Below are 27598 nucleotides of genomic sequence, written 5' to 3' on the forward strand. Positions count from 1 at the left end.
TTTCAAGACTTTGCACCAAATTTTGTATTTTTTTTTCTCTTAAAGAGGGCTCCAAATATGATACAAGCCCAGGTCTTCCCTGAATAAAAGGTCCCTAGAAATCACTAAGATGAACTGTCTGATTTTACAGATGAAAAAACTGAGTCCTGGAAAGGACAACTTGTTGAAGTCAAACTGTGGATTTCAACCGTTTCATTCAAAGTCAGCCTCCCCTTACGCTTCCCTGAAAAGGACTGCATTGTACCTCTTGGTCACACTGCAATAACAGCCCTGGTTAAGCCCACAGGCTCCCTCTAAGGGAGGCTGCCTGCCCCTTCCCCCTGCACAACTCAGCCTCTGCTGAAGGAGCAGTCCTAAGCTAGTCCCTGAGGAGGAGTGACTTTGTAGCGACCCTGTGACCATGCCCCTCACCCCCACCTCCATTCCATCAACACAGCTGATTAGACTAAAGGTTGTCACCCGACCCAAGGGAGTCATTCCATTTGGGTCAATGACCTGTGAGGTCATCTGGTATAAAGAGTTTTGCTCAAACACAAAAACCAATGATGAACTAGCCCAATCAAATCCTCTGTCTTAGAAATTTGAACTGAGGACTATGGAAAGAAATAGACAGTTAGTAGTGGAACTAAATAAGATACAGACCCAGAGGGTGACCGCACACTTAACTAGAAATCCACGAGTTGTGCCTGCTGAGGAGAGATGAGGTAAGTCAGTTTTCAAGCCCTGAGGGACCCTCTAGTTCGAAGTCTTTGAGGTCTAGTTGTATTGTTGTTCTTCCTGAAAAGCCAGGCATAGTGGCTCCAATTGCTGCTTGATTTCTAAGTTTCTCCTATACTCCCTGTCCCCACACTAACCACTGATTCTCAGAGAGCACTTGATCCTTGTGTATCGTGCGATATCAGCAAAAACTCAACTCCATGCTTTTGAAAACCCTGATGGCAAAAAGCAGGGTAACTACCTTCAAAGTGAAGTCTGAAATCACTTATGAAGAGAAATTGCTCCTTTATTTTTGGAAGAAAAACTTTAATAGGTCTTTAATTACACAAAGGGAAGGCTGTTAACATATTCTGGAAAGGAGGCAGAAGTTAGAGACAAGGAGGAGCTAAAGGGCTCTGCATTATGAAGTGAATGTTAATCATCCTAGTGGGTAGACTGGATCTCTCAAACTGCTCCCCTTTAGACTAGTAAGACATTCATCCTCTCTGAGGACCCCAGGAAGAGGCAAGCCACAGCCAACAGCACTCCCACATGGGAGAGGGAAGCTGTTTCCCATGACATGGGGCCAGGCAGAGTATGGAGGAGAGAAGCATCCTCAAGTGTACTCTGGGAGTACATGACCAATAAATTCTTTGAGGAGTCACATGTCTGTGTTATAATTCTCTCCCATTGCAGGACGACAAGGGATGACCTGCAGAAGAGTGCCACAAGTGACAGCCACAGTAGAACTGAGGAGCACAGCATTCCTGTGGGATTCCTGAGAATGCCTAGGCAGGGACTCCTGAAAAGTCTTGCACCTCCAGCAAAAATAGCAAAAAGGCTTGAAGCATCAGTATTTGACCATTAAAGTGAAGTATGGCTGCTATATTCTAGAAGAGAATGGGACATCTGGGTTTCAGTTGATTTCAAAGAACCTCACTAACATGGTAAGTAATAATAATCACCATCCAGTGTCACCTTTAAAAACAAAGGAAGAGTTCTTAGGTGTGAATAAATGCATGTATATAAAAAGAGTATGTACATGCATCAGTTTTTTTTTGATGATCATTAGAGAGCTGATTCAAATGGAATTCAATAATCAGGAAACATTAATTCATACTCCAGAGGTCGCACAGCTTCCAAAGTCAGCTAATCAATGGCTATGTGAGGTCCTAAGGGGCCCAGGTTCTTTGATCTCTCTGCTTGGCCCCTCTCAGCTGCTGCCTTTGCCCTCACCTGGCACCTTTTATGGTCCCAACAGGGCAAAGCAATTTCAAGATGTCACATCCAGGTATGAAAATATTCAAGTAAACACAAGTATGATCTTTCACTAAGTATCCTTCTTAGGACAAGGACACTTTTCCCAGAGGCTCCCTACTGCCCAAACCAACTTCTCACCTCTTACTGGCCAGAATCGCATTACCCATAAATTCTTAAACGAGTCTGTGGTAAAGAGTAGAATTATCAAGATTGTCTTAGACTAGTGGTTTTCAAACTTCTACATGCATCAGATCCCTGGAGGATCTTATTAAAGCACAGGTTAGCCGGGCACGGTGGCTCAAGCCTGTAATCCCAGCACTTTGGGAGGCTGAGACGGGCGGATCACAAGGTCAGGAGATCGAGACCATCCTGGCTAACATGGTGAAACCCCGTCTCTACTAAAAAATACAAAAAACTAGCCGGGCGAGGTGGCGGGCGCCTGTGGTCCCAGCTACTCGAGAGGCTGAGGCAGGAGAAGGGCGTAAACCCGGGAGGCGGAGCTTGCAGTGAGCTGAGATCCGGCCACTGCACTCCAGCCTGGGCGACAGAGCCAGACTCAGTCTCAAAAAAAAAAATAAATAAATAAAAATAAAAAAAAAATAAAGTACAGGTTGCTAAACCCCGCTTCCAGAATTTCTGAGTCAGTAGATCTGAGACGGGACTCAAGAGTTTGCATGTTTAACAAGTTCTTGAATGAGGCTAATGCAGCTGGTTGGCGGACCACACTCTGAGAACTATTGTTTTAGACTGTTTGGGAGAGAATGGATGTTAGTGAATCAACCAAAAATATGTTATAGATAATCATTTTATCAGAAGAGTATTCCATATATTTTGGAATGATATAATTCTATCAACTTTCTTTTGAAAATTAAAATTTCTACAAGTTGTGTATGTCACAAACAATACAGATTGTGGTATACCACAAGCTAAAATATGGAAGCAGAATACAAGCTAATGGCCTATGGCAGAAAATGTGGTTTGCATAAATGTGACCCATTGTCACAAACATCCACCCAACCTGCTCTGCACACTGTGCTACCTCATGCTCCTTCTCTTGTGAACTTCTATCCTCTTTCTCCAGGTTGAAGGGAAATCATCCACATACCTGCTGAGGTGGTATCAACCTCAACCTGTCTCCTGGCAGAGGAGACAATATGAGCAAAGCATCATTTGGAGAAAACCAAGCAGCTTGATGTTATTGCAACAGAAAATATGAGGCTGAAAAGAGTGTGAATTAAAACCCTAGATTTGGACCAGAGTGAAACCACAGAGGGCTTTGTGGGGTGTTGAGGAGCTTGAACTCAATCCTGTGGCCTTGGCAGTTACTTTGCAGAGACGTTGATGTGGTTGGATTTGGGTTTCATTTCAGTCACACTGGGGTATGTAGAAGGCAGACTTGAAGCAGGAAGTCAAGCCAGAGACTGGTAGTCCAGGCGAGCATCACAAGGCCTGGACAAGAGCCGAGATGACAGGCTTATGAAGACATAGATCTGGAAAATATTTGGAAGGTCAAAATATGCTAATATGATGATTTGTTGGATGTAGGAGGTGCGAGAGAGTAAGGCATCAGGATGTTCCTTAGGTTTCCAGCCTCAGTGAGAATAAAGACAGCAGTTCTGCACAGCAAAGGAAACAACAACACAAAGAGATGGCCCACAGAATGGGAGAAAATATGGGCAACCTACCTGACAATGGACTAACAACTAGAATATATAAGAAGCTTAAACAACTCAATAGGAAAGAAATCTAATAATCTAATATAAAAGTGGGCAAAAGATTTGAATAGACATTTCTCAAAAGAAGACACAGAAATGGCAAACAAGCATACGAAAAAGTGCTCAACATCACTCATTATCAGAGAAATGCAAATCAAAATGGCAATGAGAGATCATCTCACCCCAGTTAAAATGGCCTTTATCCAAAAAACAGGCAATAACAAATTCTGGCAAGGATGTGGAGAAAAGGGGAGCCCTGATAAGTCAGTACAACCATTGTGGAGAACTATCTGAAGGTTCCTCAGAAAACTAAAAGTAGAGCTACCATATAAGCCAGCAATCCCATTGCTGGGTATATACCCAAAAGAAAGGAAATCAGTATATCAAAGACATATCTGCACTCCTGTATTTGTTGCAGCAAATACAGGTTCTTGGCTGTTCACTACAGCTAGGATTTGGAAGCAACCTAAGTGTCCATCAATAGATGAATGGATAAAGAAAATGTGGTACTTAAACACAATGGAGTACTATTCAGCCATAAAAAGAATGAGTTCCCGGCCGGGCACAATTACTGACACCTGTAATCCCAGCACTTTGGGAGGCTGAGGCAGGCAGATGACTCGAGGTCAGGAGTTTGAGACCAGCTTGGCCAACATGTTGAAACCCTGTCTCTACTAAAAAATACAAAAATTAGCCGGGTGTGGTGATGGGAGCCTGTAATCCCAACTACTCGAGAGGCTGAGGCAGGCGAATTGCTTGAACCCAGGAGGCAGAGGTTGCAGTGAGCCAAGATCATGCTACTGCGCTCCAAACTGATGACAGAACTGTTTCTGTCTCTAAACAAAACAAAAAACAAAAGAATGAGTTCCTGTCATTTGCAACAACATGGATGGAACTGGAGGTCATTATGTTAAGTGAAATAAGCCAGGCACAGAAAGACAAACATTGCATGGTCTCACTATTTGTGGAATCTAAAAATCAAAACAATTGAACTCATGGAGACAGAAAGTAGGATGGTTACCAGAGGCTGGGAAGGGTAACAGGAAGTGGGAAGGAAAGTAGGGCTGGCTAATGGACACAAAAAATAGAAAAAATGAGTAAGACCTAGTATTTGATAGCATAACAGGGGGACTACAGACAATAATAATTTAATTGCACATTTTAAAGTAACTAAAAGAGTATAATTCAATTGTTTATAACACAAAAGATAAATGCTTGAGGAAATGGATACCCCATTTTCCATGATGTGATTATTATGCATTGCACACCTGCAACAAAACATCTCAGGTACCTCATAAATATATATACCTACTATGTATCCACAAAAATAAAATTTAAAAAATTTAAAAATACATCAACTGAATATTTATTGAGTTAAAGCATAGTACCATGTGTTTCCAGGATGACAGAAGTAACTGGGGCTTCTTAAAGTCTTTGAGAACCTTTAGCACAGTTGAGAAAAAAAAAAAAAAAAAAAAAAAAAAAAAAAAAGGAACAATTACAAAACAATATGTTAGAACAATTACAAAGTACTATATTAACCAAAAAGTGAATTTGTGGAAGTTTGGGGTTTTATGCCAGATTAAAGGAGTGGCCATAAATTTACACAGAGGAAATAAAGGACCAGACTGACTTCCTGTTTGGGGGATGCAACCATGAAGGGCATAGACATAGGAGCCTGCACTTGCCATGTGAAGGTTGACAAGTATGGAAGGGGCCTTGCTGGGAATCAAAGAGATGAGACCGATGAGGTCTCATGGAAAAGGAGCAAAAAGAACACTTGAATATAGGAAACTGGATTTACTGGACTGTAGTTGACTACTGAAGATCATTTTAGATTCCTGAATATAATGAAAGAGTTTCATGAAGATTTAAGCCACAGTTATGAATATTAGTTGAGTTTTGAGCTGGTAACCCTGGATCCATCTACTAAATGTCCAGCCAAACAGGATAGTTTCATAATTTATCATTCTTTTCTAATTTCTCACTGCCAATTTCTCAGAAAAGCCATGTCTAGCTTTGGCTCCTTTTGTAACTGTAGACATTTTCTGGACTGAAGTGTTTCATGTCTGATCTGCTTTTACCACTGCTCTATTCTCTTGATGCCAAAAACCCCCACAAATTTCATTTAATTTAGTGGTCAGTGAGTATGGCAGATAAAAACATACTTTCTAGAGTGAGAACGCTTGTGTTTTAGTCATGGAAAACTGGGGCAATATTTTTGTAATATGTCAACGTGGTTTTCTTTTTGCATGTCTATGTGCCTGACCTTCTCCACTGCCAGCCTGAGGCATACCTCTCCCTGGCTGTGCCTCTGGATTGTTGCAGGAGAAACACAAAAAGAAAGTTGTACTCTCCAGCTTCTGACAGCCCCAAATTGTGTTTTCAAGTCTGCAGCAAGACAATGAACTTGAAACGTGGGGTTTTTAAAGGATTAGAAAATGTTTATCTCCCACTGTAGCAGGTGGACTTGATCCTAGACTTCGAATTATAGTGGTAGTAGTGATGGAGTTAATGATAACAGAACGGAAGGGACAAATCCTGCCCACCCGTTTCTGGGCTGGGGCCTTCAATCAGGCAACTGGGCAAAGACACATGGAGCCCAACTTTGTCTCAGGAAGGAAAAGCCCTGAGGGAAAAACCAAAGGCAGAAGATGAGCTGCCCCCAACCTGCCCCCGCCTGCTTGGTAGTTTGCAAGGGGGTTGCCTCTCAGGCCTGCCTCAGCTCCAAGTAGGGTCAGCTGCATTAAAATAAAGCAGTGCAGTTGATGAAAAAGGGCCAAGTTGAGCTCCCGGATTTCTCCATGAGCTTTTGTGGTATGGAGAAGAAGAAATTCAGAAGATCTTCCATGTTTTATGCAAAGAAGAGGGAGCTGGCTGAGGGTGCTGGCCAGTAAACTTGCCAGGGAATGGCACTGCGTTAGGGGCCAAATGGAAGTCCAAGGTAATCAGAATTGCCATTAGAGAGATTCATCAAAGGAAAGAGGCTGAGGATCCTAGAACATTCCTAGGGCTGAGGAAGGAGATTAGGCATTCCCCTGGCCACAGGCTTTAGGAACTCACCATGCAGGCTCAGACTAACGATGCTGCAGCAAGATAAGCAAGAAACCAGGGGACAGGGAGTGGCCTCTAGGACACCATGTCCCCTGCCTATGCCCAGGACACAGTCAGCCTGATGCCCTCCTGGAGCAGAGAATGCTTCTGAAGAGCATCCAAAAAGAGATGATTTAAAACAGTACAGAGGAAGCCAAATTTTGAATTGACTCAACATTTAAACTGAAACAACAGGCTTCTTAACCTAACTCAACTGACAAGTGTAGAAGACCCCATCATACTGCTCATGAATAAACTGTTTTAGTTCCAGAAAATAAGGGGATGCATGTGTCAATGTGGTCTGAGTCAAATTATAATCCTTTCCACCTGGCCCTGACACGTTCTGACTGTGTGACATTGAGACAGTTATGTAAACTCTCTAAGCGTCAAAATCCTCATCTGTGGAAAGGAGAACATAGTGTCTTCCTCTTGGGGAGTTTTAATGAGCCCATTCGTGTAAAATGCTTAGAACTGTAGCTGATACATGATAAACTTTTTAGATGTGCTAATTTTGTTATCACTTCTACTTTACATTCAATGTCAAAGTTTCTTTTATTCTGTTCAAGAATGGCTAACTACATGTTTGTCAAAAAATGTCAAAGTACTGTGTTTCTGACATTCTTCATTTATGATTTCACAGCCTTTAGTTGTGAAAGGCCAGCACAGAAAGGGCATTCTGGGGATGAATGAGAATTACTGTTTTTATAACACCCTTGACTTTTTCTCAGCTTAGTAAACATCTTGGTAGTCACCACAGAAATTACCTCCAAGCCAGGATGATATTTCTTAAGAATAAAGTTAGCTGTAACAAACCACAGAGTAAAATGATGGAGGCATTTGTAGGACCTGGTGGTGAACCTGCTCTGTCTTAGGCTGATTACTCCTAAGAGGAAGAACCAGCTATAGGCAATAGACACGGCACACAAATGGGGGAAAATGCAGAGGGGAGGATTCCTCTGTGAATCTGTGGGCAATTTTAACATGCATATCAGGACAGGACAGTGCCAGAGTGCTCCTGGAAAATTCCTTGTGATTAACATGGGTACATTAACTGTCAGAATTGTTTGCTGCTGAGTATTCAATTATGCTATACTACAATATCAATTAGAGATATTAACTAACGTGGGGCTCCATTCTAGCTCTCTCAGTTTTCTGAATCAACCTAGAGAACACCAAGGGGGCTTTAGTTGAAACAGGACAAGAGACTTCGTTAGAAAGGTTAATACTGATTCTAGATAAACAAAATAAGTAATCTTTGAGTGTTTGTGATACACAAATTTCTAGGCTCTAAGCCTTAGGTAAACATGTATGTAAGTACTAAAAAGCGCAATAAGCCTTAATATAGTAGAGTTCCTGGGAAAGCAAGTGGTTTAAGTGACTTTTCCATGTAGTTAAAGCATACTCTATTAAAAAAAAGTTAAGAAATAAGAAATCTTCATATAAGTCAGACATTATTAAATGTCTATCTTCTAAAATAGAGCAAAATTGCCTTTTTTGATGGATCAGTCATCATGATGAACACCAGCTATTTCACGATGGTGCTTTGAGAAAGTATTTCTCAAGGTGTGATTTATGGATCCCAGCAAAGGAATTATCTGGGAGCCTGTTAAAAGTCAGATCTCCAGGCCTCCAGAATCAAAATCCTTAGGTAGAAGCCAGGATTCTCCACATCCAACTTGCTTCTCAGAGGATTCGTACACTCAACTGAGGCCAGAGAGGCCCTAATTCAGAGTGAGTTGAGATGTTCTTCACTGGAAATGTCTGCAGGGGGCCTGTTAATTTTCTGTGCCTATTTGCTGTAGGCCTTCTGCTACTTTCCTCTTGTGACTGCAAACCTTTCAACAGTGATGGGCTTTAAACCAGTGGGGCAATTTGCAGAGGATTCTTTGCTGGGTGCTGGCCTTTGTGATGTCTACTTTCCATCAATGAGCCTCAGGTTTGGGTCCCTGAGTTGAGCCTACTGTTGCAGGATTCAGGCACCAGACCCCAAAGAACTCAGGCTCTAGACCTGCCATTTCACCTCAAAAAAACACTCCCAGAATAAGGTAGAACAGAAATGTGAAATGCCAAACCTAGAAATGTGACTGGATATTCAAGAGAGAGAGATTGGTGAGAAGGGGGAAAAAAAAAAGTCCAAATACTCCTTAAGGATGCTTGGAACATGAACCACTGGGGTCAGAAAAATGAGTTCAGAGGATGTGGCATGTGCTGGAAGATGTGACTGCTACTTTAACATGAAGTCAGGTCTCCTCTACCCCAGAAACCTCTTTTTCCAGTAGTAACCTAATATTACACAAGGATCTGTTTATTGGATTGTAGTAATGTGGGGCCAAAAAGGTGAGAAGAGCACTGACTGTAGAGTCAGAGGCTTGGGTTCAAATTCTAGTTCATATGTGTGGCAATGGGCAAGTCAGTCATGGTTGCCCTGTGGTCTTATCTGTGAAATGGGAAAAAGAATTCATACTCTCGCTAATGCTACGCAGTTTTAACGAGCTAATGAATACAAAACAGCTTTGTAAACTGTAGAGCATTTTACCAATATTTAATCAAAAATATTCTGCATTATGTACATATTTAAAGAGCTGCTACATCTATCTATAAGGCAGAATGTTAGGGAAAACTCTAGGCTGGGAAAAAATTCAAGTATGTTAATTTTCTTACATAAATAAACCTATCATATTGTTCATTGTGGAGTTTAAATATCTGCTGTGCTTTTGTACTAAGAAAAAGATATTTTTAAACAAAAAATGAGCAGTCTTTTGACTTTTGCACAACTCATGTTTAACGTTCTTTTAAAGTACGTTGTTCTTATTTTCTGGATTAAATGGTGAGAAAGTTCATCAAATCTTCATTTTATTTTTCAAAATACTCTTTTCTATTGTCATCTCCTTAATGTCAACTTTACTCGCACCATTTATTAGCTGAAATTGCAGAACAGTGGGGGAAAATGGGAACATGCCAGGGAGAAAGGAGGGACAAGTAAGTCCACAATGAATCTAATAGGTTTTGCCTAAAACCTAAAATACGCTAAGGATAAGGAAGAGGGAGTCTAACTTACGAAATCTAACCATTGTCTGGTTTCACATCATGACTTTTAGCTGTTGCTTTTTATTTTAAAATGGAAGACATGCAAAAAAAAAAAAAAAAAAAAAAGGTGGGGAGGGCAAAGCTAATTCTTTCAGTAGAGAATTAATGAAAAGCAGACGGAGGCCTGGATAATAAGTACCAATAAAAGCTTTAGCTGACATAGCTTCAGTTTACAAATCCCTGGCTTTTCCTGGCAGGGCTTGGGGATGGAAGGTGAGGAAGCATGGCATACACAGCCTGGATGGGGAAGATATGCAGATCTTTAAAATTAAAGATGTTTTCAATGTCTTATTCTAAAATACTTGATTTGTGGTGCCTCTGATAAAATTCCAGTGAAACCTGAGTATGCCACACAGTCTCTAGTAACCCTCGGGGAGCCACATCCTCTGTGTTCCCAGTCATACCTGACTTTAACATATACACTTTGTTAATAGGAGCCCAATCCATAACGTGCGCACAAAAAGATGTGTGGTTTAGAATCTGCATGTGTTTCCACTTCTTTTTAAACTTGAACATTAGGGGACCCTTATGAGAGTATTAAAAAATAAACTAGTAATAAACAAATATGATGAAGCCAGAGGGATATTAGTTTGATTTATGGCAATTGATACTACTCAGAAAATTTTAATGACAAAATTGGGGCTAGCGGGAACATAAATGCTCTTGGGTTTAATTTGTAAGACCTGGAAGACTCCCAGTGAAAAGGAACTGATGAAATCGCTAGATTGAGAGAGTAGAGTTGAGAGAGAGACTGTAGGGAAAGACTGTGCCTCAGCACATTAAACAGCGTGAATAGGAATTAGAGGTGGACGCTGAACACAGAACAAGTCATTAAGGCTGACAGAAAACCTCCACGTCAGGAGACAAAACCTCAGCCTATGGGGTGCTGCAACCCAACTCGAAGGCCTGGAGTGGGGTTGAAAGCGGGGAGATGGTTCTCTCTGAAATAGCTGCTTATCCCCCCACTGCCTCTCCCCCCCTCCCCCTTCATTCTTTTTTGGGAAAGGATTTTCTCCAAGTTCTCACTGATGCTAAACATAGAACATGTTCCTTCCAGGACAGAATTGAGGATATCTGGGAAAAGTTGTCTTTTTACTTTCTCACCTTTTTTCCCTTTCCGGATAAGCATAACTGCTTCTTGAAGTTCTCCTAGAACAGTGAAGGCTTTTAAAAGAAACACTGTCATCTTCCTTCCTGCTCTTTGCTGGCTTTCCCTCAGGCGCTAGTTTTGATCCTTCCATCCCTAAGTGACTTCACCTCCTCACATGGCTCTCCCTGCTGATGGCTTTTGAAAATGACTTCATCTTCCAACCTCCTCCATCCAGCTGCCCACATGACATTACCTTGGAACTTAGCTTCCCATCTTTGCCCCTAAAGCCTGATTTCTCTCTTCCCTTTATTATTATTAAAAACCCTCCCCATTTTTGCCAATTTAAGAAACTTTTCTGTCATTCTCCCTTTTCTTCTGTTCTTCAATCTCATTGATTATCAATATTTTTAATAAACATTATTGTAATGAGTAACACATGCACATAGCACAACATTTAAAAGGCAGGAAAAGGCGTGCGGTGAAACCTCAACCTCATTCCTAGCTTCCTCAGCTCATCTCATCCCCCAACGTGGTTCCAGGCCCTGGAAGCACTTGCGGTTGCCAGCTTCTCCTGGATCTTTCCCCCACAGATTTAAGATGAAAAAAAATGAGAGAACAAGATCCTAAATGTAACATATTTTACCCCACTATTTTCTCAGCTTCCCTATTTGAGAAATTTCTTCATTTATTTCACATGCATTAATCTGTAGACTGTTTTCCCCTATGGTTCCTCCTCTTCCGATATGGATATTTTCCAAGTCCCTTTGCCTGAACCTCTCTCAGAACATGAACTAATATCCATGAACTATTTTTGCTTGTAAGCATGGCTGAGTCCCACCTCTAGTGGTCCAGGACAGAAATTTATTAAAAAGAACAAAGCAGGAGAAAACCTCATCCCTCAATTTGTTTATATAATTAATCTATCTTGAGAAACATCCCTCATTTCAATGTCAGCAGTCACCACCAGAACCACAGTGAGGAATCAGCATCTAAATGACAATGGTTGTCTCAGAGTCACAGCTGGAGAGAGAATTTTAAAAGATGGATGCACAGATAGATGGGTGGTTGGATAGAAGAAGCCAATCAACTGTGAAGTGTTACCAAGCCCGAAAATCATATTTCATTTGATGGTAACAACAGAAGCCTGATTAATGCATGTGGGAATTTCATTTCAGAGTTATACCAATAGGCTCTTAGGGTCTGCTTCTTTTTAGGGCTCCCTGAACCCATGTAAAATCGGCCCATTTAAGATTTTAAGGCTCCTCTCTCTGAATTTGATTGATCTTATTTAATGATTAGGAATGGGATAACTGCTGAAGATGAAGCAGGATTCCTTCACTTGGGATAATTTTATTATACCTGTAACTGTCCTGAAAATTTTATGTTTGAAAGGTAGTACACATATTTTTAAAGCTGTTGTCTGTTTAAGGTTTTCTTTTTATCAATAACTCACTAAAGGAGACAAAGTGAAGACACTTTTTGAGATAAGTGGGACGAAAGTGGCTGAGAATTGTGCACATTTTAGTGAACAGAGCTCCTGCTGACCAGGACATAAACGGGTAACATGCCAGCCTCCATTTCCTCATTTCCCTGTTAGATTACAGCAGTTATCTGGAGAACAAGGAATCATCCAATATCTTTTTTTTGTTATTTTAAATCTCAGAACTATGAATGGAAACTACCAGTTTTCTATTCAATCATTCTTCTGATAGTTCGAACACTAAAATATAGATAGACTTAGGACTTGGGACAAAGGGGAGTCTGAGTTTCAGTGAGAGACAGGGAACCTATGAAATCACGACAATCTACGACTCCATTACAGTGCCAATACTGCTTGCATAAATCTTGTTAGGAATGCTTTGTTGAGGGTTAACAAAAATAATTCAATCATTAAAAAATGCTATTCAAAATTCTTTAATATTCCCTGATGACAAACTAACACAGAACACAAGTTTTTCCTAAAGCAATTGTGATTTAGATCTTTCTTTCTAAAACACTAAGTCTCCCTAGCCGACTTATAAATCCAGTTTTATGTAAAAGTGGCAATCCAGGCAACCATCAAACCATTATTTTTGCCATCACTGAAACGTCTGTTTGTAAAGAAGGATTTGAAGAAAATTCTTTTTGAGTCTAACAAAAGCAATTTACAGTACTATAATGCTATTGGCATTCGAGAAACAGTAGCTACACTGCTCCTATTTGAAATTTAAAGAAAACTCGCACTCTATTTTGTATAGGTAAGTAAATCACCATATTTTAAAATAAAAATAAAAAGTAATGGATCCCTGAAGCATAAATACTTTAAATGAGAGTGCTGGGCTAACCCACCAGGGTACAACTGTCTTCTTTTATACTGAAATCTAGAAGATGGTAAAAATTACAACTATTTCTTCTTCGTGAATAAGAGGACTAGCTGGGAAAGATGATATTTGAGCTATTAACCAAAAAGAAGAAAGTAATCTAGAAGGATGTGTTGCTATGACAGACTTAGGGATCAACTACAGAGGCGAGAGACAGTAACTAGTAGAACATGGTAATTTTCCATTGACCCGTAATTTAAGATGATACCTTTTTCAGGAGCTACCAAAAAGAGACAGAGGCCAATGGAACAGTCAGTGTTGCGTGGGGGCAGGGGGAGCTGTCACAGGCACTATGCATCCCTCTGACCCTGCAGCCAAAAGCATTAAGTGATGAAACATGGAAACATGGAAACAGTCATCCAAGAGATTCAAGCTGCTGAGGCACTGAGGAGCCCTTGTTAAGAGATGGGCTCAATTTACAGCAGTATTTGGACCTGGAACTTGATGGTTCCACTCAATAAAACCTGTTATGTTTTGAATGTTGTCATCCATGAAATTCTAGAAGCCAAGCTTGCATGTGCCACCCAATACATATAAACCTTAGGAAGAAAAGCCAGACAATCTGGCAAAAGGAAAACTATCTTGGACCAGATCAGTTCACACAGATCAGTTTGCAGATAGTTCACTTTTGTCCAGAGTCCACTCTGAAACTCAAGAGTTAAGCAAGCTTTTCCCTTAAACAATTAGAGAAATGTCACATGCAAAGATTTAATGCCTCTCAAGAGAGATGTAGTCCTCCCCACTCCACACTTGAAAAAAATCTGTTTTAAGCCAACATATTAGCATTTATAGTATTACAAAACATGCTTAATTTAAAAAAACTGTATGGATAGTTCCTCTACTTACAGAATTCAAATAACAGAAATTATGAATTAGTATGTATAGATGATATCTTCTAGGATGTTAATATCCTCACTTGCATAACTGAGTCTCATTTTTGTTCAATGGCAGGATTAAATTTCAGTAATACATTTATAAGAAGCATATTATGTTTATTGATTATGCAATTGGGTTCAAGGATGTGTAAGATCCGGATCTTACACATTCTTGAATCCCAATTGCAGAATAATTAAGCCTATTTATTTACCTATTCGTTCATTTGATAAATATTTATTGAATATTTACCAAGTGGCAGGCTAAGAAGCATGTATAAAGTGCAATGGGAACAGTGCAAAAGGGTAACAGCCTTGCTTTGGGAAGTCAGCAAAGGCTCCCTGGGGGTCATGTGGCCTTAAATGATGCCTCAAAGTTTTACAGGCACAAAAGAGGGAGAAGGGAATTTCTGGTGGGAGAAACAGAGCCTGCAAAGGTCAGGGTGTGTTAAGAATGGGGTGAATGGCACGGATTTTAATGAGGCTGGAAACACAGGGTGTGCATGTGTGTGTGGCAGCAGCAGGGAAGAGAGGCAGGAGGGAAATTATTCTAGAGGGAAGCTGGGGTTGGGGGAGGTAGGTCAGAGCCAGTCTGTGGAGGGCCTAGAAGGCCACACTAAGTTTGGACTTGTCGATTGTCCAAGGAAGGGCCACAGAAAGTTATTAGCCAGGAGAAAGACATGATCACTTTGTTACGGAATTAGGACTAGCATTAGTGTGGAAAGGGGTGCCAATTATAATCCTTTAAATTGAGGAAGATCCTAGCTCAGATAAGAGCACTGGGGATGAGAGGAGGGAACCAATTCAAGAGATACTTTGGAAGTAGAATTATTAGAAACGAGAGGCCTCCTGGATGTGGAGACTGAATAACAGTAGCAGCTGAGGATCAACCTCTAGCTTGGGAAACAGAAAAGGATGTGAGAGAAATGTGCTTAAATGTCTGTCATTTTGGGGATGTGTGTAAATATATTTACTTATTTTGCACAAACGTAACTGAAAACTTTTCAGGACATAAACACATCATGAATATGTATTTATTTAAGTTTAAATACTTCTCACCACGAAGTTGAACTAAAAACAGAAGTAATATAAAAGCTGTGAAGGTATATCAAGTAAGAAAGGTACAAATTAAGAGACTACTATATAATTTCCTAGCCCATCCATTTATAAACGCAAAATTATGCTCAACAATTTTCTTTTTTCAAAGACTCCATCCAACTGAAAGTAGATCACAGAGGGGAAAATAAAATCCCTGAACACAGAGGTGGGTTGTCTAACCATTATAGCCAAAGGAGAATTTTATTTTTTTATGTTTTATTTTTTGAAACAGGGTCTCACTCTTGTCTCCCAGGCTGGAGTACAGTGGCGTGATCACAGCTCACTGCAATCTCTGCCACCCAGGCTCAAGGGATCCTCACCTCAGTCTCCTGGGTAGCTGGGATTACAGGCATGCACCACCATGGGCCAAGGGAAATTTTAAAGCAAAATGTTCAAGGGATCCAGGAGCTCCAGCAATAGACAGGACAGGCAGCTAATCTTGGGTTGGTGGGACTCCCGAGACAATCAGGCACTTTGGAATCACCTGCCCTTTGGGTTGGAGGAAGGCGGCTGAATCGTAGAAGAGGAAGTCAGGAGTGGCCTATCATACCTGGAGACTCCTGTGTGACAAACTGTTAGACGATGATCCAGAACGATAAACACCATTTACTCCAGCCCACATTGCGGGGCAATCCAAGGCTGAGGCCAACCTCCCAGAGACCCCACAGCTGATTTATTTAGCATATGTGTTTTGCTGGATGTTAATTTTTTTTTCCCTTGGAGATTCAGGAACAAATATGGTAACTATAAAAAAGAGTTACCATTATCTGAGAGCTTGCCTTGTGCCATGTGCCCTGCTAAGTACCTACCGTGACTCATGCCCTCTAAAACTCACTGCCCCCCTGTGAGGGGCAACTTCCTCAGCTGCAACCTGCAAGGGAGGCTTAGCATGGTTAATGGGTTTGGTAGCTTGTCCAGCATTATGCCCCAAATAAATGGATCTTCTGGTTTGTGGATCAGGACTCATTCTAGTCTGAGTACCATGGGCCCCGGATTTCATTTGTTCATAGTGCTCTGTAAGAGTGGGAGAAATGAAGTGGTTTGCATATTGAGCTCTGGAATTGGACTGTCTGGGACCAAGATGAAAACATTCTACAGATCCATTGCACAACAATGTAAATACACTGATCACTACTTAACCGGACATGTAAAAATGGTTAAGATGGTAAATTTTATGGTATGTTTCTTTTTACCACAATTAAAAAATTTTTAAACCTCACACTTTCTTAATCTCAACATGCACTAGAGGTACCTATAAAACAGCAGCCAGCAAACTATAAAGGGATGGTGAGTAAATATTTTTAGCTTTGTGAGCCATTAGCCTCTGTTGTAACTGCTCAACTCTGCCATGGTATTGTGAAAGCAGCCAGACCACTTATGGTCATAAGTGAATAGGCATGGTCATGTTCCAATAAAACCTTTATTTACAAAAACAGGTGGCTGACCTGTGGGCCATAGGTTGCTGACCCTTGCAAAAGTATTCATACATAAATAAGAGAAAAATATTACCCATTTGTAAATACCAAAGGCTCCTCTTTGAAAGTGTCCAATAAATTCACCCAATAATTATGCATGAAACATTCTTATTTTTCCAGAGGCCAAGATTAGAGCAATAGCAACAAGAGCAAGCAGACTCAGAAAGATCAGAACTTACGTGAAGTCCCAGGAAAACACCACATTGAAAAATGAACACATCAGACCTACTCCAGTATCTACACTTCTCTACAGATGAGCTCAGTGATTTAGAAAAAAAAAAAAAAAAAAATACAAAGGCCGGGCACTGTGGCTCACACCTGTAATCCCAGCACTTGGGAGGCCGAGGTGGGGAGATCACTTGAGGCCAGGAGTTTGAGACCAGCCTGGCCAACATGGTGAAACCCCATCTTTACTAAAAATACAAAAATTAGCTGGGTGTGGTGGCCCGTGCCTGTAATTCCGGCTACTCAGGAAGCTGAGGCACAAGAAATGCTTGAACCTGGGAAGCGGAGATTGCAGTGAGCTAAGATTGCACCACTGCACTCCAGCCTGGGGAGGGAGAACAGGACCCTGTCTCAAAACAAACAAAACAAAACAAAAAACTAAAAATGTTGCAGCTGGAAGAGGGCTCAGCGATCACCCTTAGTGGATGAGAAAATTGCAATAGGTTTATTAGACCTATCCAAGCGGTCACAGCTCATGTGAGCAAGCGCTAGGACATAGTGTAGCGCCATCCTGAGTCTGACATCATGCTCCTTCCTCCTCTCCATTTCCAGTCAGGAGCAGCAGTGAGCAGCAAGCCAGCAAGTCATGTTTCATGCATGTTATTTTAAATGGTCTTGGCCTTACCCTAAAGCTAATTTTTGCTATTTATCAAGTTCCATGGGGAGAATCAATAAAGATAGCATAAAACCCTGAAAGTCTCATCTCATCCAATTCAGATTTGGAAGCACGGGTGTAATTGTTTGTTCCCTTCCAAGTTGTACCATGTGAAAATGGCAGGCTTTTCCTTCGGCATTCACATACTCTAAAAAAGCAGCAACCCACGGGTGGGGTTTGGCAGCTAGAGTCAATCTACTTGAATCCACAAAAAACAGGCACCCCAGTGAAACAACCAAACCCAAACAAACAACAGGCACACATCAAAACCCACAAATGAAAATGGCAAGTTATGAAACAAATACATTTAAGAGAGCATTAGTTTTACAAAAGAAATTGTCCTCATAAAAGAACTCAATCCAGTGTATTGAATTCTAGAACTAGCAGAGGAAGAGAGGATAATGGAGTAAGCCCCCTACCCTACCTCCTTTATAGATGAATTAAGCAAAGTCCTGAGAGGTATTAGCACTTAAACATTTAACACTGGTTCATTGTATGGATCCAAACTGGAAATGTTCCCCATTCACTCAACACAACTCTCTGGGGTAGGGGGAGGTGTCCCAGCCCTACCCTAGACACTGAAGTAAAGCAGAAACTGGTTTAATACAGAAAGCTGAACGGCCCAGGCAGAAAGGAAAGGCCTTCATCCTACAGCCTGAGATGGTTGAGCAGTGACACTCTTGCATTACTTAGTGTCTCCAACTCTCACGGGACCTGCCCTCAATTGCTAAAAGAGCCTGACCTCTGACAAAAACCAATGATTTCAGCAGTAATTAATGATACTGTCAAATTAATTAACCCAAGTCTTTGTTCACAGGAAACCCATCCCCCATATCGATACTGCTGTTTACCAGTCCTTGGCCAAGTGCTATAGACCCAAACCTTCACAATCAGGACACCAGAACACCACTGACTGATGGCCCTAATAAGGTCCCACCTAGTAAGCCACCAACATTTGTTAATAAACCTTCTCACCAAACATATCCTTTGATAATATGATTAGTGCATGAACAGATCTCCAAAAGCTAACACTGTTTTAAATAGATATGCACCTGTAAATACCAGTGAGTATCACTCATTTCCTATAATACCTTTTAGCTATCCTTTTGAATTATGGTGATGAAAAACTAGACAAATGCTGCAGGATTTCATTCGCCATTTAATAAATGGCTCTCATTAAAACACTGGTTCGCTTGTCCTTGTCTATGAGGACTCAGACTCCTATAAATGCCCACGTATACATTTCCATACTATCTCTTTAGAGGATTCAGGACTATTTTCTTACACCTAACACAGCTTTTATCCCATTTAGAATAATTACCCTCCATCCCATTTCTGACTTTCAAGAAAAACAAGACACTTAATTGACCACAGGAGGACTCTCTCAAGGGCATTCAGGCTGCAAAAGCTCTGCTGCAAGCTCACAACTTCAGCTGATGTAATCTGCTACAAGAAGCTGACTTCTATTTTTAAATCATACCCTTTTACTCTGCCTTCAAAGGGCACATATATCACATGTTGTAACTTTGCTCATAAAATACCTCGTGGTCTCGGGGTGAATCACACTGTGAGGGGGAACTTCCGACTGCACACAGCCCGGCTCTGCCCCTTTAAATTCATCCACCTTTTCCTATTATGTATTTGGTCTTGAGAACAGCTATGTGCGGCCACACTCTCCAGGTATCTCGTCCCTCATGGTCATATTGACAAGGAGCAGATGCCTGGCAGGGTCCTTCTTGAAGGCTGGACTCACGCTTTCCCACCTCTTTGTATTTCCACCCCCTGACAGAGACACTTAATAAATGTTCTTAATGTTGATGTTGAGAGCTCTGTCGTCAGGCCTCTGTGCTTCAAAGGGTGCCAGAAGGAAAACAGATTGCTTTGTTTAACTTCAGGTTTTTCATTCATCATTTCAGGCATGCTCACTGTGTGCTATTTAAAAGGTTTCTTGGCAATCTGAAGACACTATGAAAAAAGCCTTGGTTGGAGGCGAAAAGACACTTGAACTTGCAACTTATTTATGCTTATTCTACTTATTTGTAAAGACAATAAAGACCTCAGCAATTAAAGTGGTGCTACCATGGAATCTGGTAGAGGTCAGAATAGCCCATTCCTCTCTGGTCTACCTCCCCCTTCATTTCATGGTTACCTCATGTCTCATCCGGTTTATATAAAAGCTTCCTAGTAGTTCTCCCAGCCTCCAGTCTTAGGCTCTTGCAATCCTTTCTCCATCTTACAATCTAAGAACACAAACTTGATCATGCCTCCTCCCTTCCCTACACCCTCCCACTACCCCCCGCCGCACTTAGAGAAGTGCTGTTTTTATTCTAGTCCTGTCTCCCTTTCTAGCCCCATGGTCAGGGCACCCCCATCTCCACACCCACCTCTCCTTCTGTGCTCTGGTTCTAAGTGTGCTGCTCCTTTCCCCTAAAAGATCTTTCTGCAAATTGCTTTCTCAGCCGGGAATGCTGTTCTGTTGCTCCTACTCCTTCTACCCAGCTCCTTCCTACCCGCCCTTCACATTTTGTTTAGTGCCACCTCCTCCAGGAAGCCCCTCCCAGGAGTTCCTGAGGCACCATGTGCTACCAGACACTACTGTTCACCATGCTGTACTGTGTTTACTTGCTCTAGCCCCAGATGACGGCACAAGACAAGATGGCAATGATCAATCTGCTTCCTTACTACTGTATTCCTCTGGATGCTGCCTGAACAGGGCCCGGCTTCAATATCATTTGTTGAATGGACAATAAATGAATGAGTAGATAACAAGGAATCCAAGTAGGGAGACCACACCCATGAGGTATGAATTCGAATTTTGTCTTCATCAGAAAGTGTGAACTTAAAAAAGAGAATTTATAGCAAAATACTAATTTAGCTCAGGATTCATCCTTTGAGATGTGAAGGTGGCAGCTGGCCCCGCGGAGACTGAAACTCCCCCTCCCACAGTGACTCCCGAGGAGCCACTGGCAGCTGGATCGCTCTCCTAGATGACTCAGAAACACATTTAGGTAACACATTCCTGGGAGAGAAATGGAGACTGTTTAAAATGGAGTCCTACTGGGACGAAACACTAAAGCTTGCTCAAAGTTAAATGTCATGTTATAAACTCCAAGTGAAGAGAAAACTCCACAATTTAAATTCATTCTAAAAAGGGCAGCAAGCCTCACATTAATAATGCAACTTCTTACCTGCAAAACCACATATGTCAATTTCCAAAACATCATGAGGTCAGTTGCAAATAGTGAGAATGCCCCACAGGTTTGAGAAAACATGGGTGTGGCACTTCCAACTCAGTGCCTGGAATCTTGTCATCGGTTATGTGTGTGCTAATTTGGGGCCAGGCGCTGGACTGGCCCTGGGCTGTGAAGATCCCCAACACGGTTCCTGTTCTTGTGGAGAGTCTGGCCTAATCAAATATATACTTGAAGATAGGCTTATTTAAAAAAAGATTCTAAGTACACCATGTTTAGCTGTTAAATTGAATCCAGCACATATGGGATTGAGGAGTAAGGCTTCAGCAACTTCTGTATGGCAGAGGATTTTTTTTTTTTTTAAAAACCATATTTTCCAAAATCAACAGACTGATGACACTAAGGAATGGGTAATGTTTCAACATTCAAACCAAATGACGAAGGGCTTGGTTTTTATTTCGTCCTTACAGTTAGTAACTACTCCCCCAAAAACAAAACCAAAAAAAACACAATTCCACATAAAATTCTTCTGCCTTCCAGAATAATCATATATTTATTTTTATTACCTGGCACATAGGAGGTGTTCAATAAATATTAATTGAATGAATAAATCACAAGAGAGGAATTACTATGAAAGGCCTTTTTCAATTTTAGGTATTCTCTCTTAGGGAAGAAAATTATGTGTATTTTGAAGGATTCTGACTCTCATTTACCTCTCTGATCTTGGGCTAATTTCTCAACATGGGTATCATTTTCCTTACTTATAAAATAAAATCAGTGTCTTGGTTATTATGAGGATTAAAGGAGGCAACAGATATAAATGATAAGCACTCTGCCTTGTAGACAATTTTTTTCACCCTCTTCACTCCATTCTCCTCAACCCTCAAATAAAGTACTAATGACAAACCAAATTACTGGCCTGATTAAAAAGTTAGAAAACTTCAAAAGTAGCCTGGGATCACCAGCATCTAGCTAGCAATCCTTTAAAAATGTTATTTACAATTTGGGGGCTTTGATTTTTCTCTTCTATAAGATGAGTGAGTTTCACGAGGATCACAACAGCCTTTTCAGTCCTGATTTTCTATGACTCAGAAGCCTACCTTATGAAGAAGTCAGATGTTGCTGACACATGAAGGACATCTGTGATCAGAAATAAAATGGACCCTGATTTCTCTTCAGAGGGAAGGGTTCTAAATCACAAACCAAGATAAAACTTGACTTAAAAAGAATCAATCTATATCTAGGTCAAGAATTGGTGACCGTATTCTTAAGCACCTTCCTTCCCTCCACCCCTACAGAGCTAACCTCCAACGCAAGTGAAGGTTCTATTTGTAGCTCTGCAATAATGTACATAATAAGAAATCTAGGGATTTTAAGCAATATCACAATTACAAATGGATCATTTGAAATGAGTAAGACAGTTGACACAATATTATGTCAAGCCTAACATTTGGCTGATTCTTTTTTCTTTCACACCCTGAAATACATCCAGGCGACCAAACAAAGAACTACCAAGATTGTTCACAACAAAAATCTCGCTACATTTTCATAAATATTCAGTGTAAGACTGCCACCTAGTGGTGGAATGTATTCTTGTATGACAAAATCAAACTGCTAAATTGACACAAGATAATTAAAAAACCAACAAGATTGTTCTTTGCTGCTTATCAAATATTTCAATGAAGTTTAAGAGCATAGCCATCTCTTCAGCCACATATTTTCCTCAGAAAAATTTCTGAGGAATGATGCATGCGTTAACCCTGCAACTAAACCCCACTGCTTCTGAACATGTCACAAAACAAAGGAGCATTATTATTCTATTAATTTTAATATGCATTAGCAATTTTAAAAGATTTCCCCAGTAGTCTGTTCTCACCTCGCAGATCCATTTGATCTAATCTTGATTTTTAGTTATGCATGAAAATGCATTTAGAAGTGACAACCTTACAAAAAGTGCGCATTATAAGAAAATCTGACTTCAATTAAAAGCAGTTATGAAATCCCAGCAATTTCCAGCCGTCTCTTCTATCTTATCCTTTAGAGAATTACGTATCACATTAATTGGTATTCTGTCACATAAAAAGACACCAGCGATGATTAATTGCATCCTTGGTGCTTTTGAGTTATGTCTTCTTCACCAGAGGGATTCAAATCACACCTCATTACCTTCCAGCAGGTACCCATTCTGCTAACCCTCATAAAACCTCCTACCTTCCTGAACTTCTCCATTTGCTTGTAGAGGTCTGGATCAAGCTCTTGAGACACGTCCTTCATCCATAATAGTGCTCCTCTATATTCCGTCCTGCACTGTTCCATGCGGTTCACCGTCAGCCAAGTATCTGAGATGGCCCGATGCCGAAAAGTCTCCACTTCTTGGTGAAATCTACACAGAGGATTTCGCAAGGCCAACCTAGACAGGAGGACAAAGCCACACTTTCAAAACTAAGCCAGTGAGAAATTTAACTCCTTGACATTCTGCCAATCTTAGACTCACGAGTCTAGAACAGTGCCTGGAATGTAGAAGATGCTCCATCAATATTTGCTGAATAATTGAAATACATGTAGTTTGAACTGATGAGTCAGCCAGAGAAGATTATCCATGTACCCATCCCTTAGCTTACTGCTACTAACTGGACCACTGGCAAGCACCTCCATCCACGTTGTTGGGGGTGGTCTTGAGCCTGGGCTGAGTGCTCATTTGAAGCTGGGGTCAATCCTGTGTTCATGGAGGACGGCCAAGGCATGACCACTGCCCATTTCTACATTTGGCCCTTTGAGGAGGCATGGAGTGTATATGATTAGTGTCTCTCTGACTAGGCCATTTTAGATCACTCTCCAAAGGCCAAGGCATCTACTGCTCACTCCAAGAGTCACAGAGGAATGAAATATGAGCAGAAGTATTTTGAAATGGTACAGGAAGGGGGACCAGCACATTTACTGAGAGGCTATTGTGTGTTAGCACTTTCAGACAGGTTACATTATTTCATCCTTGCTAAAAAAAAACACTTGAGGATACTACACCAGAAATGAATGTGATGAAGTAGGTGTAAAATTATTATAATGTTGGCTATAACATATGCCATTTACCCAGCCAAAAAACGTTTAAGGCATATTAAACTTCGGATATAACACTCATCTTGGGGAAAAATACTGCTTCTTCCATCTCCCTACCCAAAAATGAGCAATGTCAGATGAATTATACTCTTAAAATATACTCTTCTCCATGAAGTTTCAGGGCACAAACACCAAAAAATGAATATTTAAATTTCAATTTAAACGCAAACTTATTTAGCTAAAGGTAACAATGGTGTCAGTGAACTGAAGTCAGCTTTTGGAAATTCCATCAATGTCTGCAATGCCTTACATGTGTGTAGCACGGTAAGATTACAAATGGTGCAATGAACTATTTAAGAAAAAATTTCCTTTTACTATTTCCCCTAGTTTCCTTCTTGTCTGTAAAGTATTATTCTTAAATACTGAGTACTTGTATAAGAATAGCCTGCTCACACTGTCCTACCTAGATGTTGCAGATTATTTTCAAAGACATTGTTGTGCCATAAAGTAAGCATGTTATTCCTGTTGGTTTGATTTAATACTCACCTTTCATCAAATAGAATATGTGGTTGTAGCAATGACTACTGAATAAGTCAGTAAAACAACACTGGTGTGAAGGTTTGTGTAACTGGTGACTTCTATTTAAAGAGATCAAGAGTCCTCAGCTATCTCCCTAACGATTCTGTTCACTTCTAGATTCTTTTTTCTCTTCCTTTGCCTAAGAATTTTTCTCACTGAAGTTAGTGATAATTATATGTTTAACATATGACAACTTACTCTATGAAATATTTTTTTAGGAATCAATTATTCTTGCAAGGTTCGAAAAGGTCCTATAGGCATAGAAAGTATCTATTAAGAGGTTAAAAGTAGATCATCTCTATTAGCAAAATTTTAGTTGCTTTTTAATTTTCACTTTTTGGTTTGTCTCTATTTTAAAATTTTTCTAGAATGAGTATGTATTTTTATATAGAAAAATTATAAATAATACTAAATGGTAAGATTTAAGATGATAAACAAATACCTCTTGGGAAATGTGTGGAGAACTAGAAATGGTTTCATTCCAGCATAAAAGTTGGCATTGCCCACAAAGTCAGGGTCCAAATGTCATCAGGAAGAACCTAAATGCCCAGGAGAAGACACCACTGAAAAACAGATGCAGCAGGTCTCTTTTTTTTCTACTCCATCTTTCTTGGGTTTTCATAGGAACAACCATGTACCATGCTGCTGGCCTGTTGTTGGCCCAAAAGGAGGGAAAGCAGCAAGGAGACATTAACAGAAGAAAATGCTGGACAATTTGAGTAAGTGAAATTTCTATAGCCGGAATATTTGTGGGAACTACCTACATTCTCCTAATATTAGTGGGTGACATTTTGGGAGTTTGTTAGTTACTGGGAGAGAAGGGAGTGAGGAGGAGTGTCACTTTTCTCAGGCGCAGAGAGTGACTGTGTGCAGGGGCTCCTGCTTATTTAACATCTACCATAAAAATGAGTCACAGTTGTGTTAAAAAAAAAAAAATACCACTCATCTACCACAATTTTCCCTGTACCAGAGCTTCTCAAACTTGAATTTACATGAAAACAGCAGGGGTCTAGTTAAAACGGGGATGTGGATCCTGCGTGTCTGGGGTGCGGCCTGGATTCTGCATTTCTGACACTCTCAGGTTATGGTCCGTGGCCTGAGCAGTGTGGACCTGGGCATGAGAACAGCACCTCTCTGAAGTTAATTGGCCCACAGAGAGCGGAGAGGGAACCCTTCAACCTGGTCTCATTAGGCTCCTGCTTTAATCAGCTGCTGGAAGGGGACCAGACTGATTGCTACAAGCAACACGGAAGGTCAAACATAAGCCCAGGACAGCACTCATAGTGATTGACATATATAATGCCCCTATAGACCAAAAGAAAAATGAAAAAAAAAATTTTTTTTAATTAATAGGGAGGAAAAAAAAATCCTATGTATTAATCTTAATTAGAGAGTTAAGTACAAACTGCCTAACTAGTGACTACAGTGCAGCTCCTCAGCCTCAGGGAAAATCCTTCTAAAGAATACTGTGAGATTCCCCTTCATGAGTAGGGTGCGTCCCGGAGTCTCCTCAGATCCCTCCAAATAGAGCCCCACTGAAGGCCACACACCTTTGCTGGGAAGAAAAGCAGAGGGCCTTTCCTGTCGCTTGCATCATCTTTCCTGCTCTGGTTTTATCTTGGAAGCCTTGGGATCGAAGAAATTTTCCCAGTTCGTTTTCTTCTTGAGACAAGACTGATGAAGAAAAGACCAAAAGGAGCCATGAACAATGAGCATTTTGATTACAAAGGGAACAAGAAAGACAAATCACAAGGTCCTCTCTCTTCCAGAGGCGAAGACGAGATGAAATTAAATCCAAGTGGCAGGCTACAAGGTAAGCTCTCCCTACCCCCCATTTAACTTTCATGCTGTTCTTCCATTTACAATACGAGAGATCAAATTCACTTGAATACATCTGTCAGTGAGTTTGGTGCCCTGTAATCAGAACCAGAAAATGACCTCTGTACTGAAAAGCAAGCCCATAATGTGCTGCTTCGAGCTGAAATAAAGGAGTTGGGTTTGTCAAGTATGACTGTGGGAATCTTTTGTGGCTGCCTAGGATGCAGTGCTAGCTGCCTCCCATTATTCTCTCCTGCTGACTTTTGATCTCTGCTTTTTGAGTTACATTCTATTCGATTGTAAAGCAATTCAAATACCTCAGCCGTGACACAGGTTTTTGGTTGGAAGTGGGGGTAGGGATTGAGGGTGGGGAGGTCATCAGGTTGATGATAGTGGGTTTTAAAAATACAGAGCTGGAATCAGATCTGAATTGGTGATGCCTAATCTTGGCCTTATTTTTAAAGACAACCTCAGATGGTATTTTTGGTGGGAAAGTGATTTGGTGCAAGCTTCCTACAGATTGATTTGACAGTAAACATTTAAAAAAATCACAGAATTGCATGTATCTTTGGATTCTGCACGTCTACTGTTAGGTAGGAGTACTTCCTAAGGAAGTAGTAAAATGGGCACAAAGATGTAAATGCAAAAACAATCATAGCATCATTATTTATAATAGTAAAACACTCTCCTTATACTGGGAACTAGTTTAAAAAAATACAGTGTACCCACATAATGGCACAGTGGGGGTCCTGAACACACACTAGCAGCCAAGCCCCCTGCACCAGAGTGACACTTAGTTTACTAGGATGTGCTTTCCCCCTAAACACAGCATTTACCATCAACAGATTTTGAACATTACTTTTATTTCCTATTTCTGTATTGATGTATTTATACACCATGTGTTTCTAAAACTGCTTTCTAAATGCTACTAGGATTCTTGCCAGTTTTCACAAACCAGTCAGACTTCTGTTTAAGAACGTACCCCCATTCCTGACAGAATCTCACCAACAATAATTGTAGAACATTAGGCAGGAACCACAAATCCAAAGGTGAAGGCTAAACTCGATACTGCTACCTTATTAATTTGTGACTATAGTTTCACTCTAAACATTCCCTTGGGAAGGCCCAGTCAAGAAGAGGCTTTTAGAACCCATTTTTCCTGAGAGATAAACGATGACCCTGCTTCTCTTCTGTCTCTCAAAAATCAAGCTCACCATCAAAGGCCTGCTCGCAGGTTCCTTCCTCTGTGAAGCAATTGATCCCTATTTCTCCGGACAGCAGCGCTCTCTGGGCACCTGACTTAGCACTCACCTTGTGTGACTGGGCGTGT

The 27598-nt window shown here is 40.8% G+C and overlaps 1 protein-coding gene and 1 long non-coding RNA gene across 18 annotated transcripts in view; one reads left to right on the forward strand and one right to left on the reverse strand.

The window, feature by feature from the left end:
• Positions 1–27598, reverse strand: part of LOC105475578 (islet cell autoantigen 1) — a 157168-nt gene that overhangs the window by 89359 nt on the left and 40211 nt on the right. For 16 of the 17 annotated variants that reach the window (XR_011622180.1, XM_011730961.3, XM_011730957.3 and 13 more), the window contains exons 5-6: positions 26001–26124; positions 23029–23227 (exon numbers count right to left, since the gene is read on the reverse strand). Coding sequence is in view for 16 of the 17 variants with exons in the window: in XM_011730961.3 (XP_011729263.2) it covers positions 23029–23227; positions 26001–26124 (323 nt within the window). In the remaining variant the exon portion in view is untranslated. Of the gene's footprint in view, positions 1–4999; positions 5114–23028; positions 23228–26000; positions 26125–27598 lie in introns of those variants that run through there. The other variant, XM_071094881.1, reaches the window with a different exon arrangement.
• Positions 587–3308, forward strand: LOC139362808 (uncharacterized). The gene is made up of 3 exons (XR_011622186.1): positions 587–704; positions 1393–1643; positions 3038–3308. It is a non-coding gene; the product is annotated as an uncharacterized lncRNA (long non-coding RNA).

This window comes from Macaca nemestrina, chromosome 4, assembly GCF_043159975.1.
Source record: "Macaca nemestrina isolate mMacNem1 chromosome 4, mMacNem.hap1, whole genome shotgun sequence".
Lineage (NCBI taxonomy): Eukaryota > Metazoa > Chordata > Mammalia > Primates > Cercopithecidae > Macaca > Macaca nemestrina.